This window comes from Puma concolor, chromosome B4, assembly GCF_028749965.1.
Source record: "Puma concolor isolate L17-30 chromosome B4, mPumCon1.1.hap2, whole genome shotgun sequence".
Taxonomy (NCBI): Eukaryota; Metazoa; Chordata; class Mammalia; order Carnivora; family Felidae; genus Puma; species Puma concolor.
Window position 1 is genome coordinate 82,274,618 of NC_141673.1, and position 21,892 is coordinate 82,296,509.

Genomic DNA, 21,892 nt, shown 5'->3' on the forward strand with positions numbered 1-21,892 from the left:
GGAAAAATGTCTATTCAGATACTCTGCCCATTTTTTTTATTGGATTGTTTGTGATTTTGTTGTTTGCTATTGTCTGTGCTCTTCATATACTTTGGATATTAATCCCTTATCAGATACGTAATTTGCAAATATTTTCTCCCATTTAATAGTTTTTGTTGGTGGTTTCCTTGCTGTGCACAAGCTTTTCAGAGTGAGGTTGATTAGATTCAAATTTGTAATCTATTTTAAATTGAGTTTTGTGAGTAGTGTAAGATGGGCTCCAATGTCATTCTTTTGCATGTGGCTGTCCAGTTTTTCTAATACCATATATTGAAGAGACTGCCCTTTCCTCATTGTATATTTTTGGCTCCTTTGTTGTGATTTAATTGACCATATATCCATGGATTTATGGCTGGGTTTTCTGTTCTGTTGATCTATGTGTCTCTTGTTATGCCAATACCTTAATATTTGATTATGTAGTTTTATAATACAATTTGAAATTGGGAAGCATGATGCCCCCAGCTTTGCTCTTCTTACTCAAGATTGCTCTGGCTATTAATTTCTTTTGTGGTTCCATATAAATTTTAGTATTGCTTCCTCTATTTCTGTGAAAAATGCCATTGGAATTCTGTTAAGGATTGCATTTTTAAAAATATTTTTAAATGTTTATTTATTTTCAGAAAGAGAGAGAAGGCATGAAAGGGGGTTAGGCAGAGAGAGAGGGAGAGAGAGAGAATCTCAAGTAGGCCCCATGCTGTCAGTGCAGAGCCTAATGTGGGCCTCAAATTCACAAACGATGAAATCATGACCTGAGCTGAAATCAAGTCGGATGCTCAACTGAGCACCGGCACCCACAAGGATTGCATTAAATATGCACATTACTTGTGGTAGTATAAACATTTTAAAAGTATTTGTTCTCCCAACCTATGAGCATGGAATATCTTTCCATTTGTTTGTGTCATCTTTAACTTCACTCATCAGTGTTTTATAGTTTTCAGAGTACAGGTGTTTTTTCTCCTTGGTTAGGTTTCTTCCTAGGTATTTTATTTTTGGTGCAATTGTAATCGAGATTGTTTCCTTAATTTCTCTTTCTGCTACTTTATTATTAGTGTACAGAAATGCAACAGATTTCTGTATGTTGATTTTGTGTCCTGTGACTTGACTGAATTCATTTATCTGTTCTACTAGTTTCTTAATGGAATCTTTAAGATTCTTTCTATACAGTATCATATTATCTGCAAATAGTTGACAGTTGTACTTTTTCCTTATCAATTTGGATGACTTTTATTCCTTTATCTTGTGTGATTGCTGTGACTAGGACTTCCAGTACTATGTTGAATAAAAATGGTGAGAAGTGGACATCATTGTCTTGTTCTCATTCTTAAGGGAAAAAGTTCTCAGTTCTTCAATATTATTATGTTAGCTATAGGTTTTTCACATATGGCTTTTATCATGTTGAGATATGTTCCCTCTAAACCTTTGTCTGAGGATTTTATCATAGATGGATGTTGCACTTTGTCAAATGCTTTTTTTGCATCTATTAAAATGATATGGTTTTTATTCTTTCTCTTATTGATGTGATGTATCACGTTGAATTATTTGCGAATATTGAATCACATTTTCATTCCAGGAATAAATCCTACTTTATCATGGTAAATGATTTTTTAAAATGTATTATTGGATTTGTTTTGCTAACATTTTGTTGAAGATTTTTTTTAAGTTTTTTATTTATTTTGAGAGAGTGAGAGAGAGGGAGAGAAAGCAGACGTGTGAGCATGACTGGGGGAAGAGAGAATTCCAAGCAGGCTCTATGTGCTGAAAGCCTGATGTGCAACTCACACCCACGAACTGTGAGATCATGACCCTAGCCAAAATCAAGAATCAGTCACTTAACCAACTGAGCCACCCAGGCACCGCTCTGTTGAAGATTTTTACATTTGTTTATCAGAGACATTGGCCTGGAGTCCACGTTTGCTTGCTTTCTTCCTTTATTGTAGTGTCTTTATCTGGCTTTTAATGCTGGCCTCATAGAATGAATTTGGAGACTTTCCTTCCTCTTCTATGTTTTAGAATAGTTGGAGAAGAATAGGTATTAACTCTTCTTTAAATGTTTGGTAGAATTCACTTGTGAAGCCATCTGGTTCTGAACTTTTGTTTAATGGGAGTTTTTTGATTACTGGTTAAATTTCTTTGCTGGTAATTGGTCTGTTCAAATTTTCTGTTTCTTCCTGATTTGGTTTCTTGAGCTATGTTTCTAGGAATTTACCTATTTCTTAGGTTATCCTTTTTTTTGGCATGCAATTTTTATAATATTCTCTTATAATCCTTTGTATTTCTGTGGTATATTTTTTTCATTTCTGATTTTGTTTATTAGAGTCTGTCTCTGTCTCTCTCTTTCTCTCTCTCTCTGATGAGTCTGGCTAATTTTGTTGATCTTTTCAAATAACCAGCTCCTGGTATCATTGATCTGTTCTATTTGTTTCTACTTTATTTCTGCTCTACCCTTTATTTCCTTTCTTCTACTGGTTTGGGGTTTTGTTTGGTCTTTTTCTAGCTCCATTAGGTGTAAGGTTAGGTTAAGATTTTTCTTACATCTTGAGGCAGGCCTGTATTGCTATAAAATCTTCTCTTAGAACAGCTGTTGTTGCATTCCAAAGATTCTGGATCATTATGTTTTCATTTGCAGTTGTCTCCATGTATTTTTTTATTTCCACTTTGATTTCTTGGTTGACCCACTTATTGTTTAGTAACAAGTTATTTAACTGCATACATTTGAGTTCTTTCCAGATATTTTCTGTGGTTAATTTCTAGTTTCATAGCATTGTGGCTGCTATGAAAAAATGCATAGTATGATTTCTATCTTTTTGAATTTGTTGTGACTTGTTTTGTGGCCTACTATGTGATCTCCCAGGAGAAATTTCCATGTTCGCTTGAAAAGAATGTGTATTTTGGATGTTCTGGATATATTTGTTAGATGCATCTGGCCTGATATGTCATTCAAAGCCACTGTTTCCTTGTTGATTTTGTTTGGTTGATTTATCCATTGATGTAAATGGGGTGCCCAAGTCCTCTACTATTATTGTATCAGTTACTTCCCTTAGGCTTATGTATTTATGTATGTAAATACGTAATGTATATATTTGTGTATATATATTATGTATTTTGGCTTAGGCTTATGTATTTATGTAAATACATAATGTATATATTTGTGTATATATATATTGCTTTATGTATTTTGGTACTTTCATGTTGGGTGCATAAAAACTTACAATTATTATATCTTCTTGTTGCACTGTTTCCTTTATTGTTAGGTAGTGTCCTTCTTTGTCACTAGTCTTTGCTTTAAAGTCTATTTTGTTCAGTATAAATATTGCTACCCCACCTTTGTTTTTACTTCTATATGCATGATAAACGTGTCCTTATTCCTCTCCTTTATTCTGTATGTGTCTTTAGGTCTGAAATGAGTCTCTTGGAGGCATCAGATAGATGGGTTTTGCTTTTTTTTTTAAACCATTCTGTAATCCACTGTTTTTTGATTAATGTATTCAGTGCATTTACATTCAAAGTAATTATTATAGGTATGTACTTCTTGCCATTTGGTACTTGTTTTATGGTTATTTTTGTAGTTCTTTATTCTCTTGCTCTCTGTTGTGGTTTTTGGTTTTCTTTAGTGATTTGCTTGGGTTCCCTTCTCATTATTTTTTGCATATCTATTACCTGCTTTAGATTTGTGGTTGCCATTGGGTTTATATATATCTTATGCATATAACAGTCTATATTAAGTTGATGGCTGTTTAAGTTTGAACCCATTCTAAAAGCATTCTAAATTTTTACCACCTCCTGCCATGTTTTATGTACATGATGCCATACTTTACATCATTCTATTTTGGGAACCTTGTGACTAATTTTTATTTATTGTTTAAAAAATTTTCCTTTTGGGGCGCCTGGGTGGCGCAGTCGGTTAAGCGTCCGACTTCAGCCAGGTCACGATCTCGCGGTCCGTGGGTTCCAGCCCCGCGTCGGGCTCTGGGCTGATGGCTCAGAGCCTGGAGCCTGTTTCTGATTCTTTGTCTCCCTCTCTCTCTGCCCCTCCCCCGTTCATGCTCTGTCTCTCTCTGTCCCAAAAAAATAAATAAACGTTAAAAAAAAAATTTTTTTTTTCCTTTTATTTAAATTTAAATTTTGGTTAGTTAACATAGAGTGCAATATTGGTTTTGGGAGTAGAATTCAGTGATTCATCATTTACCTACAACACCCAGTGCTTATCATAACAAGTGCTCTCCTTAGTACCCATCACCCATCTAGCCCATCTCCCACCCACCTCCCTCCATCAACCCTCAGTTTGTGCTCTGTTGTTAAGAGTCTCTTGTGGTTTGTTTCCCTCTCTTCTCAACCTACTCCCTTCCCATATGCTCATCTGTTTTATTTCTTAAATTCCACATATGAGTGAAATCATATGGTATTTGTGTTTCTATGATTTTTTTTGCTTAGCATAATACATTCTAGCTCCATCCATGCCATGGCAAATGCAAGATTTCATTCTTTTTGATGGCTGAGTAATATTCCATTCTATGTATATATTATATTTTCTTTATTCATCAGTCAATGGATATTTGGGCTCTCCGTAGTTTGGCTATTGTTGATAATGCTGCTATAAACATTGGGGTACATGTACCCCTTTGAATCTGTATTTTTGTATCCTTTGGGTAAATACCTAATAGTGTGATTGCTGGATAGTAGAGTAGTTCTATTTTTAGTTTCTTGAGGAACCTCTATACTGTTCTCCAGAGTGGCTGCACCAGTTTGCATTCCCACCAACAGTGCAAGAGTTTTCTCCACATCCTTGCCAACCTGTTGTTTCTTATGTTGTTAATTTTAGCTGTTTTGACAGGTGTGAGGTGGTGTCTCATTGTGGTATCAATTTGTATTTCCCTGATGATGAGTGATGTTCAGTATCTTTTCATCCTTGACTGACTTTTATAGCTGGATTTAATTTTACTGCTTTGGTCCTTCCTACAGTTCTTCCTCTTGCTGGTGGTCTTTCCTTTCCACTCAAAGAGTCCCCTTGAACATTTCTTCTAAGCCTGGTTTAGTGTGATGAATTCCTTCAACTTTTGTTTGGGACACTATTGATCTCTCCTCTATTCTGAATGGTACACTTCCTGGATAGAGTATTCTTGATTGGCAGAATTATTTTTCTTTCAGCATTTTGAATACATTGTGCCATTCCCTTCTGGCCTGCAAAGTTTCTGGTGAAAAATCTGGTGACAGTCTTCTGTCTTATTGGGGTTTCCTCGTATGTAAAAAGTTGTTTTTCTTACTGCTTTTAAGATTCTCCCGTTTAACTTTTCACATTTGCATTATAATTCTGTTTGTTGTTGTTAAGTAGAACACAAATAATTTAAGGATCTGTATTCAGACCACAAAAAAGGGAAAGAGAAAAAAGAGCAGAAAACAGAAAATAGAGGTAGTAACAATTACCATGTGATTTATGTGGTAAATAACAGATTATCATGTTCAACCATGCAATTTTCCTTTGCTAGTCCAGCAATGCAAGTCTTACCATGAAACTCACCGATGCCCTTGCATTCCAGGATGTAGTTGCATGCTTGCAGGGAGTTAGAGTTCCTGCCAGATGTCTGACTCTGAGAGGAGTTACTATGGCTAGAATCACTTTTACTCTAAGATGACAGAACTTCATATCCCAGTGCTTAACTTTTTTTTTTTTTTTTTTTTTTTGCCAAGATGATCTTTCCATTTCTCAGCAATATAACTTTTCACCAAGACTAATCTTGGAGCATCACTCACCATAATAAGCCATAATGATTTACTGCCTATTAATAGCAATGAGGACATAGGTAGCCAGAAATTGGTGTGAAGGTCAATGGTGTGCTTGTAACGATTACTAGAGAAGTCTTTAAAATCTTCTTCACCTCAACTACTGTAGTCACACCACGGCGTTTGGTCTTTATCTCTTAACTTTAGCCTGCATGACATAGTTATAATTGTTTTGAAACTAGATGTTCTGTGTAGCCTAATAGGTTTACATTTTCAGCATCCACTGCTTGCCCCTCTACAGTTTCCATTACTAGGATCCATAGGAAAATTCACTCCGTCCACAGCGATGATGGCCTTATGAAAGATGCACACACCCTGGTCATAAACGGCAGCTCCTTGTAGGCTTGGCTCTCAGACCACAGGTGGCAGTACTTGCTGAAGATGGGCTTGCAGCCCTCTGGACCTACCTGCACGTAAACTTGCAGAACGTAATGTGCTCTTGTTGGAAGTAATGGTGCAGATAGATGCATACGTGGCACAGGAAGAGAAGATCAGGGCTCTGGGGAGTGCCTAGCAGATCTTCAAACTGCTCATTGGCCAGGATGGCATTAGTCTGGTACTGTGATGCAAGTAGTTGGGCATCTTGGTCACGCTCTAGGGCAGGGGCTTGCACAGAGGGATGGAGACAGGCTCATAAGCTGCAGGCCGGCCTCAGGGATCCACAGCAGGCAGAGCACAGTTGGGGCCAGCAGCCCAGCTGAGCCCACAGTAGCATCCATCCTGGGCCAAGGCAGACTATGATTGTGGCAGGATGGGGCAGGATGCAACAGTGTCAAGGACTCTCAGAGGCCTGCTTCACTGTCTCCTCTCCTGCACTGTAGGTTTGGTCTGTCCGTGAGAGGAGGTGAATTCAGGATCTTCTTATATTTTGAGCTGGAGTAAATGAGATGTTTTAAGAGTTCTATTAAGTTATGTCTCCATAATCTAGGTTTCTCATTTTAGCATTGTCTTTTGAAAAAAACCAAAAACCAAAAGCAAAAAACACCATAATGTATTTACTCCCAAGGTAAATGGGACTGATTTCCTCCTGGACAGGAATAAATATGGAAAACACTACCTAAATGTGAGCTTAAGAACCAGCACTGCCTAAGAAAATACATCCTAAGCCAGAGACACACAGCTGGACAAGAACTTAAGACAACTCTTTATGGATCCCTAACCACACACTTGAGCAACAGACAGGGTCTTCCAAAGCAACTAATGGCTGGGTATTAAACAAAAAAGGTGACCAATGTTAAAAACACATCACACAACTTGCTACTCCTCACTACCCTCTCATTCCCCCAAAAAACAATAAAAAATAAGACTCCACACTCAAGACAGCTAAACCTACAATTCTCAGAAATCATCAACTATTATAAATTACAAGTTTTCCATTGCCGTTTCTGCATATGTCTCTGTTCTTTCCATTGGCCCTAGACCATTAGGCAGCTGGCTGTTTTTGACATCATTTCCCTTTCAAGGGTGCCTTTAAATCCAAGTTTGGTCATGTAACTAAAACCTGGCCAATCTGTATACTCCAGCCTGGTGGCCACAGGAAAATCTATGTGAACCAAGTTGATCCAAAGGCCCAAGCAATGGACATTTTTGTGTGAATTACTAGGAAATAGAGAAGCTCTCTTTCCATTGAAATTGCAAGGTAGAAGAACAACATGTGCTGGGAACTTCTGAGTGTCTTATGGGGAAGAAGGTGGTTACAGCAGTTAGCATATCTTCATAAACATGCACAAATATATACAGAGAGTAATGTAGTTCAATCTATCTCTCTGCCCAGTGGTTTGAGAAGAGTGGATTTTCTTGTCTGTATTTCCATTTTATTTATTTTTTAATTTGAAAGAGAGAGAGAGAGAAAACACAAGCAGGGGAGAGGGGCAAAGGGAGAGCTAGAGGAGAATCCCAAGAAGGCTCCATGCTCAGCGCACAGCCCGACATGGGGCTCGATCCCGTAACTATGGAATCATGACCTAAGCCAAAATCAAGAGTCAGATGTTCAACTAACTGAGCCACCCAAGACACCCCTATGTTTCCACTTTAGAAAGTAGTTAAGGATATACCTTTTTTGGAAGAGGTCTAAATATTAAGTTTAAAAAACTTAAAACTAGTAATTATGACAAAATATATTTAATTTCACTCTTTTCATTACCACAAAATTTTTAAAATACTAATATACAGACAAGAGCAAGTGAACTGGAAAAGAGGTAAAAATTGTATAAAAGACGAAGCTAAGCATAGGAATGTAGGAGCAGTGACACATATACACACTCAAATGAATTCAGAAAGCATATTCCATCCATGTTAAAGTCTAAAGTCACCTTTTACTGGAGCCACATCTGGAAAGCTCCTTAAACCAAAGTTCTTACATGGGAAGCATCTTCCCAGACTTCTCTTAAAAAGCATTTCTCATAAAACAGCCCACACCAGAGACACAGTCCTAATCTAAATACAAGTCATAAATGCCTCCCCTAGGCCCCATAGAACTTGGAAAAATTAATGAAAACTATGCACTATAGAAATGGAAAAGTGACACCTAGTGGCCACATGGCAGTTTTCCATTATGGCTTCCCTGCCTTGCCGGTAACTGCTTGGCAAATCTGAATTTCCAATTCCTGAGCCAAACAATGACCTACCTGAGTGGTAGATATCTCTTTAGAGCAGGATCTGAAACGACACTACTAAACATGGTCCAATAACTAGGTAGTGGTTATTTCATTTACTGTGCCCAGACTCTACAGAAATTCCTCAAAAAATATGACTAATAAATATAGACTTTCCCATTAAGAAACTGTAATGAAATACCTTAATCCCACTTACTTACCAAAAGCCTCTATGCTCTATTTTTCTTTCAATTTTTCAACAGATTTCCAAATTTAGTGGCTACAATAGAGTGTCAACATACACCCCAAGTTTGATTTCAGGCTATCATCATCTAATAAAATATCTGATAGCATCTTCAGGTTCACTAGTTTCAAAAAAGTTTTAAATTTGACACATAGAGGTTCAGTTATTTGACTGTACTAAATCAAGGATCAATAAACAGTTGTTCCTTAAGCCATAGCAGTTAGAGGTAAATATTATAGTTATGGTATAACCTTTGGTCTACTTCAATAATATCCATCTAATAAAATGTTTTAGAGCAGCACTGTCCAATAGAAATATAATGTATGCCATACGTGTAATTTAAAATTTTCTAGTAGCTACATTAAAAAAGTAAAAAGTAAAATGTTGCTGTTTTATATAATTCAGTATATCCAAAATACTTGTCTAAGTGATCAGTATAAAACTGGTTTTTAAAATGTATTTTTTATATTTTTTTTTTGGGGGGGGAGCCCATGCAGGGGAGGGGTAGAGAGGGGAAAAAGAGGATCCCAAGCAGGCTCCATGCTGTCAGCGTAGAGCCCTACATGGGGCTCGAACTCACGAACTATAAGGTGATGACCTGAGCAAAAATTAAGAGTCAGATGCTTAACTGACTGAGTCACCCAGGTGCCCCTTTATATATTATTTTTAAATTTGATTTTTAGGAAGCTCTACGCCCAACATGGGGCTTGAACCCAACCCCAAGATCAAGAGTCACATGCTCCACTGGCTGAGCCAGCCAGGCATTCCATTATAAAATTGTTAACGTGATATTTTGCATTCCCTTTTTTATACTAAGTGTATGAAATCTGGTGCTATCTCAATTTGCATTAGTGACATTTCCAGTGCTCAACAGCCATACATGGCCTGTGTCTATCATACTGGACTGCACAGTTCTAGAGTCTGACCCTAATACTCAAGTCCTGTAGATTAGAATCACAGAATCAGAACTGGAAGTAAACCTAGAGGTCAAGCCTCTTGTACAGACAAGGAGCCTGAGGTACAGAGTATTTAAATGGCTTATGTGAGGTCACACAGCTTAATTTAGGCTGAGTAGGCTCTTCAGCTTCTAGGCTCTTGTCCCACTCCACTCCATTATTGTAGGTAATTCTTAGACTTAGAAAAAAAATTACTCTTTTTATGATTTCATTCAATGTACAGATGTTTGAAATTGCAGGAAATGCAGGAAATTAATGAATAGGAGAAAAATTAGTTATAGGGCAAACCATAAAAATATCACTCCTAGGGGCGCCTGGGTGGCTCAGTCGGTTGAGCGTCCGACTTCGGCTCAGGTCATGATCTCACGGTTTGTGAGTTCGAGCCCCGCGTCGGGCTCTGTGCTGGCAGCTCGGAGCCTGGAGCCTGCTTCAGATTCTGTGTCTCCCTCTCTCTCTGCCCCTTCCCTGCTCATACTCCGTCTCTCTCTGTCTCTCAAAAATGAATAAACATTTAAAAAAAAAAAAAAAAAAAATATCACTCCTAACAACAATTCAACATAAATGCAACACACTTTGGAGAAAACACTAATCTCGGGAGAGCTACAGCTATCATACGCTGCATGGACTGGATTCTGGATCCAGGACAAGATCTACAGAAAAATACTAGAGTGGATTATTAAAGGATCAAAGCATTCAATTGGCTATCTGTCCAGTGTTCTATGGAATAACCCTTCCTCTTGCAAAGAGGAAAAACTGTTACTATGCCAGGCAGCAATGGCCTGCTTCTAGAAATTCTGCCTCCCAGATCCTTGCATCATAAAGCCCCTCCACTTTCAAGGACATCCAGCACAGTGACCCATCTTGCTACCACTGGCTGAGTTCAACTCTAGAGGCCACGCCCAACCTGCAATGGTTTAGCCCCACAAAAATGTTATGTTGGTAAGGCCTCTGACTTATTCCTGCTTCTTCAGATGGAACCGTCATGCTTAGGCTGTTGCAAACCAAGGTCCTTCATCTCATAGGGTTTCTTTGGCTTATTCTAAACCTGAGTGTGTCTCAAGTTCCGGAACCAGGAGTGGGGCTGATCTTCTAATATTTCTGGAACACTGTAAGTGCTGCAGGACACGGTGATACACCGTTGCCCACATGGCCACTGCAGCTGTCCCGCTTTAAGGGAACATGTGCTTTTGGCCTATTGCCTGTTGGTATGTTTGGCATTAACATGTCTGACAAAAGTTCTAACTTATTACCTACAGCCTAAAGAAATATGCAGAGTCAAAATAATGCTTTGTTTTGGTGAGAGGCTCTGAGGGAGATCTGTTGGAAGGTAGAGCACCACCTAGAGGAAGAAAACGGCATTGGATCCCCTACTGAGCCTCAGGCTTCTCCATTAGTTTCCTAGCCTATCTTACTTTCCATTGGTGGGGCACCAAAAAAAAAAAAATATACATGGAAACACACTGGGTAAACTAGAAAGAGCAATTAAAACATAATGTATAATGAAATTATGATCTTCAAAAAGGTAGATATACATGTATTATCTTAAATATTCTTCTTGTACTCAGTTTAAGCCACCTCCCAGTTACTAGTTAAAAAATGATCTCCAAATTTGTAATTATAGCTAGAAAATTGGTTTTTACATTCTTTCTCATTGCCTCATAGTTTCAAAATTATACTTAGCCTTTACATAACTACCTTTGGCTACAGGCAACAGTAACCATAATTGCCTAATCTAGAAGGCCACAGCTATTTCCTTGGTCAGTCAATTCATCATTTAACCAGCGAAACCAGTGCTTCCCCAAATGTGTATAAAGAAACTGGTTTATACACATTAAACATTTCAAAAATACGAATTTAATTGTGACTTTACACAAGACATTTATCCTGCCTGGGCTTGTTTTTTTCCTCCATGGCTAATCCTTCACTAAGCACCTTTACTGCATCAAAAATTGGTTTTAGATATAATGAAAATCTTGATTGGTTATGTTAACAGTAATTCTTACATGCAAAGGTTAATTACCAAGAACTAGGACTAAGGTCTTCTGTAAGCAAAGTTGAAACTCTCCCAGCTTTTCTTTTCTTTTTTTTCTCCTGAGTTTTAAATAAATCATCTCACTTAAAGTCTATCTCAAGTGCTTCACTAAGCATAAATACCCTGTATCCAAGTCTACAACGACTGAATACTGTATTCATTACAATTATGAGCACCGATTATATCATTTCTTACATGTTCAAGTACTCGGTTTTCTTAAAATATTTAAGCCCTATTCTCAACTAAGGAAATACACAGGAAATGGTGATGTTCCAATTTACATAAATCTGCTATTATAAATCAATTATAAATGAATCTTAGACACAATATATTAAATTCCCCAAACTTAAAAATTGCATCAGAAAATAAAAACAAAACCAAAACAAGGTGTATGTGATATTCTTGGTTAGAAATATTTTAGCAAAAATACAGCAACTAGTGGGTTTTAAGCCATTTCACTGAGCCAAGGGGTCTGTAGGAAACGCTGAGCCATTCTTTGTGAAGGGAAACCTCACATTTCCCCCATACTGCTGTGAAAGGTGCAAATCTATAAAAATTGGTAGACCATTAATAGGAATAAAAGATAAGAACAGTATCAATACAGAGCAGAAGATTGTACAGTTTTTTTTTTTTTGTAAATGAAATGCTTTATCACATTCCTAATTTTTAGAGTTAGAAAATCAAATGCTAGAGTGTCCAGTGGATATCACTGATGTCCCCAGGGTCTCCCAGGCCCCCTTCTGCTTCAAAGTAATTCATGAAGGCAGCCATGGCTGTGTCGTCATTGTCACACAGGGCATCAAAATCCAGCTGGGCACCTTGGCCTATCAAATTAAAATACAGACTCATGTGAGTACATTTGGAGGTTAAAAGATGAGTATCGTTAAAAATGGCAAAGCAAGCAAAAAAAGAGATATAAATCAAGAAACAGAGTCTTAATTATAGAGAACAAATTAATGGTTACCTGAGGGGAAGTAGGCAAGGGGACTGGTGAGATAGGTGATGGGGATTAAGGAGGGCACTTGCCATCATGAGCACAGGGTGATATATGGAAGTGCTGAATCACTATATTGTACACCTGAAACTAATGTAACACTGTATGTTAACTAACTTGAATTAAAAACTTGAAGAAAACTAAAAAGAAAGGCAAGAACACTATACAATGTAATTTTGAATGCAAAACCTCTGTCTTAAATTGCAGAAGGCTGATATATTTTTAAATGGGTCACCTCTTTTTATAACAAGGTGCTGTCACAGAAATTGCACATAACTCACTTGATACACAAAAGTGAGCTAGTCTATGAATTTTCTAATAGAAAATGACAGTGGTAAAAGACAGTTGGAAGCTAGGGGCCAGAATTCATGCATGTGTATGTATAGAGCCTGGAAGGATAGATTTAACTTTAATCTGATGCCTTGTGAAAATGCCAAGGAAAAAATGCCTTGTATTTGTTTAATCTGAATGAGAAGATGGATACAAAAGCATACTCTTCCAAAAATCTGAAAATGTTATAAAAGGGAAAATGCCCAGATTTTTATTGAAAAAGGAAATAAGAAACCATAGAAATGAATTATAAGTTAGATACAAGGAAAAGGTTCTAGAGATTATAGGTTAACACACAGCTACAGATTAGCCAAAGTTTTCTAGAAATTTTTCAAAGTACAATGCAATTTGAGATGATGAATATGTGGCTCTGCATGAAGCTGATCTTCGTTTTCTTTCAACCTCTTTGATTCTCTTTAACATACGTTTCTAGTAGATCAATGTTAGTTATGTATGGTATAAAACTGTATACTTGATTTGAGTCTGCATAAACATAGTTAAAATGAATAATTACATCTTAAACACTTTGTGATTGGTATCATTCAAAAGTTCTTATTCTTGGGAATGGACATTTTTTCCCTAGATATAAGTACCTTAGTTTTATCTAAATGGCATGTATTAACGATACCCATAACTGATTCAGTTAATAACTGAACTTACAATGACAGGTGCATTAGGTAGCATACACCTTAAAGTCGAGTGATTTATTGCATTTAGGATTTTGAAAAAAATCTTAGTTTTAACTATTTGCTTCTCTAGAAGTCTCCTAAGTCTGAAAATATAATGATTAAGAAAGTGTTAGGTAAACTAAGATGGTGGGTAGTTGACAAAGAAAACCTACCAAGGAGTGGCTCGTGACTATGGGAAGGAACAGCACTGTGGTTTTGCCTTGGAGCCTCTGGCTCCCCAATTTCAGAAGGATTTCGTGGAATCGGCTCCTTATTTGACATCTGAAAAGACAGGATAATAAATAGTAAGGCTCCTACTTGAGTGAAATAACAACCTCTTAGCAATGGTCAGATGTGGGCCTGATGGCAGTGCCACCACTGCCATCATCAGTATGACAGCCTGCATCTGCCCAGTACTATGTGCCAGGACCCCACAAGCAGCCTCTCCTTTCGTGTCTCAAACGTTGTGAGGTCAGAAATCTGAGGGCTAAAGCTTGCCCAGAGTGTTGGGGCCATTATTCTAACCCATCCACCTGACGCCAGGGTCCACATTCTTTATAACAATAACTGAATGTACATGCTATAAGGACAAGTTTTGGATTAAGGAGGAAAAGCTATTTTTTTTTTTTTTTAAGAAAATGATCATAAAACTATCACACATGAAACTACAATGGGAAATAGTGCTTTGGAGTGGGAAATGGATTAAACTAGAGGCTTTTACCAACAAGTTTTCATATTGTTGCAGAGTTACAAGCCAAACAATTGAATGTATTTAAATTTTTTTTTAATGTTTGTTTATTTTTGAGAGAGAGAGAGAGAGAGAGAGAGAGAGAGAGAGCAAGCAGGGGAGGGGCAGAGAGAGAGGGAGGCACAGAATCTGAAGCAGGCTCCAGGCTCTGAGCTATCAGCAAAGAGCCCAACACAGGGTTCGAACTCAGGAACCATGAGATCACGACCTGACCTGAGCCAAAGTCAGAGGCTTAAACTGACTAAGCCACCCAGGCGCCCCACAATTCAATATTTAATGTAGCTTATCAATATACATCATTTACCAATATAATACTACTGACACTTTATTAGCCTGGCAATTGCCCTCCGATCACATCTCCTTTTCTCTTCTGCTGAAGTCACCACAGTCTTGAGTTTTATGTTGATTTTCTTGTTACTTTTATAATTTTAGCACCCATATGAATACCCTTAAGCAATGTATGGTTTCTTAAACCTTAGTTTGAACACTCAATAAATGCAGTAATGCTCGGTGAAAAAAAATACTTCATTTACCTACACTTTCTTATTAAGTTGGTGAATCTGATCTATGAAATGTCTATATAATGCACACTACTTGGAGATTATGTTGGAATGCCGTAACTCCCTGCTTCTAGCTTATTGTCTGGCAAAAAAGGGGTACTTAATAAACATTTGCTAAATGTAGGAGTAAAACTTAAATACTAGACGGAAAGACTTAGGACATGTGTATAAAAACATTTTTTCAATTTCCGGTCAGATTTCTCTTATATTTTTATACCACTTAGTTTATAGTCCCACTTTAGATCTTTTTGTTGTCTGGGATACATTAGAATTATATTGTAGATAGCTCCTCCAGATATTTAGGACTACATTTAATCAATTTTGTAAACGTAACCATGCATTTCAAATAGCTAGTATATGTTAAATTGAATTAAATAGTAGCTTATAGTAATTTTTCCCCACACCATAAGGAGTACATTTAATCCACTGAATTAGAACCCATTAAAATAACATTAATAGCTACCATTTATTGGTCACAGGTTGTGTACCAGTCACTGTTAAGTTTTTGTTTGTTTTTGCATAAAATCACTTCATTTGCACACCACTCCAAGAGTTCGGTGCTATTATTATCCCTACTTAACAGATGAGGAAATTGAGGCACAGAGTTTAAATAGCAAGCCTGTGGTTGCCCAGCAATAAATGTCTGAGTCACAACTCGGATCCAGATAGTATGCTGTCAGCCACTATTCTATGTTGCCTCTTAAAATCCATGGAAAGAGTTTATTTTTACAGGACGGCATCTTTTCTCAAAAGAAATAATATTTCATGAATATTAACACTTACCGTACTTACTTTCCTGCAGTTTATAGTGTGAGAATCTTTCATTAAATCTGCTGGCCTTGAGTCCTCAAGGGAGGAAGAAGCCTGTAACCTTTAAAAAGTGACACATAAAAATTTTCTCTATGTATAAGGTAATTTTCTCCTCCAAATGCATAATCTACTGATAAAAATACAGTGAAACACAGGAGACTGAATGTCATGACAGTTTTCACAATTAGACTAATTTGTTCAGTGCCATACTTACTTTTTACTATGGGCCACTGAAAAGTAGCCTGTGGTAAATAGAAACCTAAAACTCTGAGGGTAAGAGCTCTTAGGTAAGTCATGTTGCCTGTCTTAATACAGCATGTGGCAAAGTTTGAATAGTAATACAGTTCAAAATAGGCATTCACATAAAGAATCTGTTCCTTATCAGTTCCTTATAGACAACAGAGCTGAGAGTAAAGAAAGATTTCCTAACATCCCACAACCTTTATTTTAAGTGAAAAATGGTCACATTTTTACTACAATAAGTCATCCCCAGGTACAAAATCAATAAAACATAAAACAACACAAACAAAATCATATGCTTTAGTCATAAATCTCTTCAAGACAATATGACAATATTAGTCTCTTCAAAACTTGGATAGTATCGTATAAAGTTAAGTGCTCGATTATGTGAAATTCATAATGGCATTAGCATAACTTTGTCTTTATTCTCAAAAAACTAGTTGACAAGAAATTATAGAGGAAGAAATTAAAACACAGGAATGAAATGAATTAGGTATCAAACACAGTGGAAAAAATCACTGACCTGTCTTGGGGATTTTTCATAGGACAGCCCATGTAAATAGCTTTGCTGGTTTCTCATTCTATAGTTCATTATTTAAAACCACTACCTGTTCAATTAGCCTTAGGTTAAAGATGCACCCCCGTCCCTGGACTTCATTTCCACATTAATCTAAAATACAGCTTCATATTAGTCACCTGGGCAGAAACCTGCTATTTAAGTCCCTTCACCACGTGACCTCTCCTTGGTTAAAACTCCGCACTGCTCAGCAACCCAACTTCTCTCACAAACTCCTTGTTATGCTGAAACCATCATGCTTTCTCCTACCTATCTCTATACTTTGGCTGCGGTGCCCCCATGGGTAAACACCCTCCCCACTGCTTCCTAGACATTCTAATGGTATTCAGTTGTCAATGTGTGGCTCAAGTTCCACTTCTCTTAAAGTGCCCTTCCAGCATCTATGGTCAAATGATTTTCAGCAGGGCTCTAAAGACCATTCAATGGAGGAAAGGATAATCTTCAACTGATGACATGGGAAAACTGGATATCTACATGAAGAAGAAAGTTGGACCCTACCCTATACCGTACCCAAAATTAACTCAAAATGGACCAACACCTAAACATAAGACCTAAAATTATAAAACTCTTAGCAGAAAACAGGGGAAAAGCCTTATGACATTGAATTTGGTGATCATTTTTTAGATGGTGTCAAAACACCAAAACAAAACTGGGTCACATCAAAATTTAAAAATTTTGTATATCAAAGGAAACTATGAACAGAATGAAAAGGCAACCCACGGAGAGGGGAAAAAATATTTACCAACCCTATATCTGATAAGGGGTTAATATCCAGGATACGTAAAGAACTACAACTCAACAACCAACAGCCCGGTGAAAAACTGGGCAAAGGACCTGAATAAATAATTCTCCAAAGAAGGACTACAAGTGGCCAATAAGCACATGAAAAGATGTTCAAAATCACTAATCATTAGGGAAATACAAATCAAAACCACAACGAGCTACCACCTCGCACCCATCAAGAGAACTATCAATGTACAGAAAATAACAAGTGTTGGCAAGGATGTGGAGAAACTAGAAAACTTGTGTACTGCCGGTAAGAACGTACAATGGTACAACTGCTATGGAAAACAGAATGGTGGTTCCTCAAAAAATTTAAAATACAATCACCATATGACTCAGCAGTTCTACTTCTGGGTGCATATGCAAAAGAATTGAAAGCAGGGACTAGAACAGATACTTGTATACCCACATTCATAATAGCCACAAGGTGGAAGCAACACAGGGATCCACAGATTAATGCATAAAGAAAATGTGGCATACATATACAGTGAAATATTATTCAGCCTTACAAAGAAGTTCTGACACATGCTGCAACCTGCTTAAACCTTGAAGGCATTATGCTAAGTGAAAGAAATCATTCACAAAAGGACAAATAATTATATGATTCATTCAGAAGAGCTACTTAGAGCAGTCAAATTCATGGAGACAGAAAGTAGAATGGTGGTTGCCAGGGGCTCAGGGAAGAGGGAAATGGGAAGTTGTTGTTTAATGGGAGTTTCAGTTTTGCAAGGTAAAAGGTTCTAGAGATGGCTAGTGGTGGTGATTACATGACAATGCAAATGTACTTAATGCTACTCAACTATAAACTTAGGAATGTTAGCCTTTTTATGTTTTGCCACAATTAAAAAAGAAAATGCTTTTTGCTGATACAATTGTTTTCTGTACTTAAGCCATTTAGTTGTAAAATCTTATATCTAGAAGGAAACCTGGATCCTATAGTGAAACTCCGTAGAGGATTAATGCCAAGAATGTACAAATTACACACTCAAGCATTTAATAATATACTATATAGTACTTTCAGTTTTACATATTAAGTGTTAAGAGATTCATGATCAAAGTGTATGATGGGTCATATGCATATTCTTGTGCATATGTTTCATAATACTTTCAATTCTTAAAGGTATATAGCACATTGCAAGTATTCAATATTCAATAAAATTGGGCAGACAGTAGTCACATGACAAATGTCTGAGTTTTTTTCAATGTAAACTTTTTAATATGAAAATTTAAACTGTATAAACAGGTAGAAAATAAAAAGCAAAAATTTCTTCTCCCTTGTATGTCTCCTACCCCCGCCCCCCCAATGCCTAGTTGCAAATAGGAGAAGTAACTAGTCTGAACAAATTTCCGTATTGTTCTATATTGTGAGGTTTTAGGACCCTTCTCTACAATTCCAAAATCAAAAAGGCTTTGAACACTGAAAGATTTCCCATAATTTATTTGGCAGCAAAATTAGAACTGATCTAAACTTGGCCAAGTCTGACCTGATATGAAGCTAATATTTTATCCTACTCTGCCCTCCTAATATTTGTAACAATTCACTCCAGAAATAGATCTTTGAACTTTCATTATGGAAAACTTCCAAAAGATATAAAAGTAGATAATACAATGAAAGATCAATAATTCTTTTCCAAATCTTATTTAATGTATACACCCCAACCTCCTCTCCTCTCCTCCCAGACGTTTTACCATTTAATCTGTAAATACTTCTCAAAGCATAAATACTAATGTAATTGATTATGGGGTGCTGCCCATGATGTAACTAATTGTTCTAAACAAATTAAATTTCAAAACACTATATTTAAATGTTTGGTAGAATTCATCTGGGAACCCATCTGGTCCTGGGCTTTTGTTTGTTGGGATTTTGTTGATCACTGATTCCATTTTATTACTGGTAATGGCTCTGTTCAGATTTTCTGTTTCTTCCTGATTCAGTTTGTAAGACTGTATATTTCTAGGCATTTATCTATTCCAGATTATTCAATTTGTTGGCAATTTTTCATGGTAGTTTCTTATATTCCTTTGTAGTGTAGGTTGCAACTTCTCTTTCATTTCTGATTTTGAGTCCTCTCTTTTTTCTTGATGAGTCTGGCTAAAGGTTTATCAATTTTGTTTATCTTTCTAAAGAACCAACTTTTAGCTTTGCTGATCTTTTTTTGTTTTTTGTTTTTTGTTTTTTTTTAGTCTCTATTTCATTTATTTCCACTCTAGTCTTTATTATTTCCTTCCTTCTACCAACTTTGGATTTTGCCTTCTTTTTCTAGTTCCTTTACAGATAAAGTCACATTGTTTGAGATTTTTCTTGGTTCTTGAGGTAGGCCTTATCACTATAAACTTCCTTCTTAAAACTGCTTTTGTTGTATCCCAAAGATTTTGAACTATTGTGTTTCCATTTTCTATTGTTTCTAGTTATTTTTTAATTTCCTCTTTCATTTCTTCGTTGATCCACTTGTTGTTGAGCACGTTGTTTAGCCTCTATGAGTTTGTGTTTTCTCCAGGGTTTTGTTATTGTAATTGATTTCTACTTTCATATTGTAGTAGTTAGAAATGATGCTTGATATAATTTTAGTTTCTTTAAATTTATTGAGAATTCTTTTGTGCACCGGCATGTAATCTATACTTGAGAAGGCTCCATGTGCATCTAATGTGTATTCTGGGGTACCTAGCTGGCTCAGTAGGTTAAACCTCCAACTTTGGCTCAGGTAATGATTTCATGGTTTGTGAGTTTGAGCCCAGTGTTGGGCTCTGTGCTGACAGCTCAGAGCCTGGAGCCTGCTTCAGATTCTGTGTCTCCCTCTCTCTCTCTCTTCCCCTCCCTTCTGTCTGCTCACATGTCTGTCTGTCTGTGTCTCTCTCCCAAAAATAAATAAACATTAAAAAATAAATAAAGAAGGGGTGCCTGGGTGGCTCAGTCAGTTGAGCGTCGGACTTTGGCTCAGGTCATGATCTCACAGCTAGTGAGTTCAAGGCCTGCATCAGGCACTGTGCTGATAGCTCAGAGCCTGGAGGCTGCTTTAGTTTCTGTATCTCCCTTTCTCTTTGCCCCTAACCCACTTGCAGTCTGTCTTTTTCTGTCTCAAAAATAAATAAACATTAAAAAACTTTTTTTAAATAAATAAAAGAGGGGCGCCTGGGTGGCGCAGTCGGTTAAGCGTCCAACTTCAGCCAGGTCACGATCTCGCGGTCCGGGAGTTCGAGCCCCGCGTCAGGCTCTGGGCTGATGGCTCAGAGCCTGGAGCCTGTTTCCGATTCTGTGTCTCCCTCTCTCTCTGCCCCTCCCCCGTTCATGCTCTGTCTCTCTCTGTCGCAAAAATAAATAAATGTTGAAAAAAAAAAAATTTTTTTTTAAATAAATAAATAAAAGAAATGTGTATTCTGCTGTTTGGGGATGAGACATTCTGTATATATATTTTTTATGTCCATCTGGTCTAATGTGTCATTTAGAGTCACTGTTTTCTCATTCACTGATGTCAGTGAAGTGTTAATGTTCCCTACTATTATTGTATTACTGTCAATTTCCCCCTTTATGCCTGCTAATATTCTCTTTATATATTTAGGTGTTTCCATGTGGGGTTTAATAGATATTTACAATCGTTATATCCTCTTATTGGATTGGTTCCTTTATTATTATGTAACACACTTCTTTGTTATTGCTATGGTCTTTGTTTTAAAGTCTATTTTGTCTAATAGAAGTATTACTACCCCAGCGCCTTTTTTTTTTCTACCTTCATTTGAATGGAATCTCTTTCTCCACCCCTTCACTTTCAGTTTCTATGTTTTTAGCTCTGAAGTGAGTTTCTTGTATGCAGCACATAGTTCTAATTTTTTATCTATTGAATCACCTTATGTCTTTTGATTGGAACATCTACATTTAAAGAAATTATTATTTTTTTAATGATTATTTTTGAAAGAAAGAGAGTGAGCAGGGGACGGGTAGAGAGAGGGGTCAGTGGATCCAAAGTGGGCTCCATCCTGACAGCAGACAGTCCGATGCAGGGCTCAAACTCATGAACTATGAGATCATGCCCTGAGCCAAAGTCAGATGCTTAACCCACCCAGGTGCCCCTACATTTAAAGTAATTATTGATAAGCATGTACTTATTGCCATTTTGTATCTTCCTTTCTGGTTGTTGTAGTTCTTTGTTCCTTTCTTCTTGCTCTTTTCCTGGTGATTTGATGACTTTCTTTAGTGTTATGCTGGGATTCCTTTCTCTTAATTTTTTTGCATATCTTTTATACATTTTTGGCTGCGGTTACTATGAGTTTCACATATAACATCCAATGTATACTATATGAAGTTGATGGTCTCTTAAGTTTGACATTCTAATTTTTTTTTAATATTTATTTTTGAGAGAGAGAGGGAGAGCAAGTAGGGGAGGGGTACAGAGAATGGGAGACAGAGAATCCGAAGTAGGCTCTGCACTGTTAGCACAGAGCCTAACATGGGGCTTGAACTCATAAACCACGAGATCATGACCTGAGTCCAAGTTGGACACCTAAATAACTGAGCCACCCAGGCACCCCTTAAGCTTGACATCC

The 21,892-nt window shown here is 37.0% G+C and overlaps 1 protein-coding gene, 1 long non-coding RNA gene and 1 pseudogene across 7 annotated transcripts in view; 1 reads left to right on the forward strand and 2 right to left on the reverse strand.

The window, feature by feature from the left end:
* Positions 1-21,892, forward strand: part of LOC147579251 (uncharacterized) — a 111,732-nt gene that overhangs the window by 35,835 nt on the left and 54,005 nt on the right. The window lies entirely within an intron of this gene.
* LOC147579252 (secreted frizzled-related protein 3 pseudogene) lies at positions 4,317-10,078 on the reverse strand (annotated as a pseudogene).
* Positions 11,443-21,892, reverse strand: part of BMAL2 (basic helix-loop-helix ARNT like 2) — a 123,315-nt gene continuing 112,865 nt past the window's right edge. For 5 of the 6 annotated variants that reach the window (XM_086713782.1, XM_086713779.1, XM_086713781.1 and 2 more), the window contains 3 exons: positions 15,727-15,814; positions 13,809-13,917; positions 11,443-12,467 (listed from right to left, as the gene is read on the reverse strand). In XM_086713782.1, coding sequence (XP_086569908.1) covers positions 12,331-12,467; positions 13,809-13,917; positions 15,727-15,814 — 334 coding nt within the window. In that variant the 3' untranslated portion in view covers positions 11,443-12,330. The remainder of the gene's footprint in view (positions 12,468-13,808; positions 13,918-15,726; positions 15,815-21,892) is intronic. The other variant, XM_086713780.1, reaches the window with a different exon arrangement.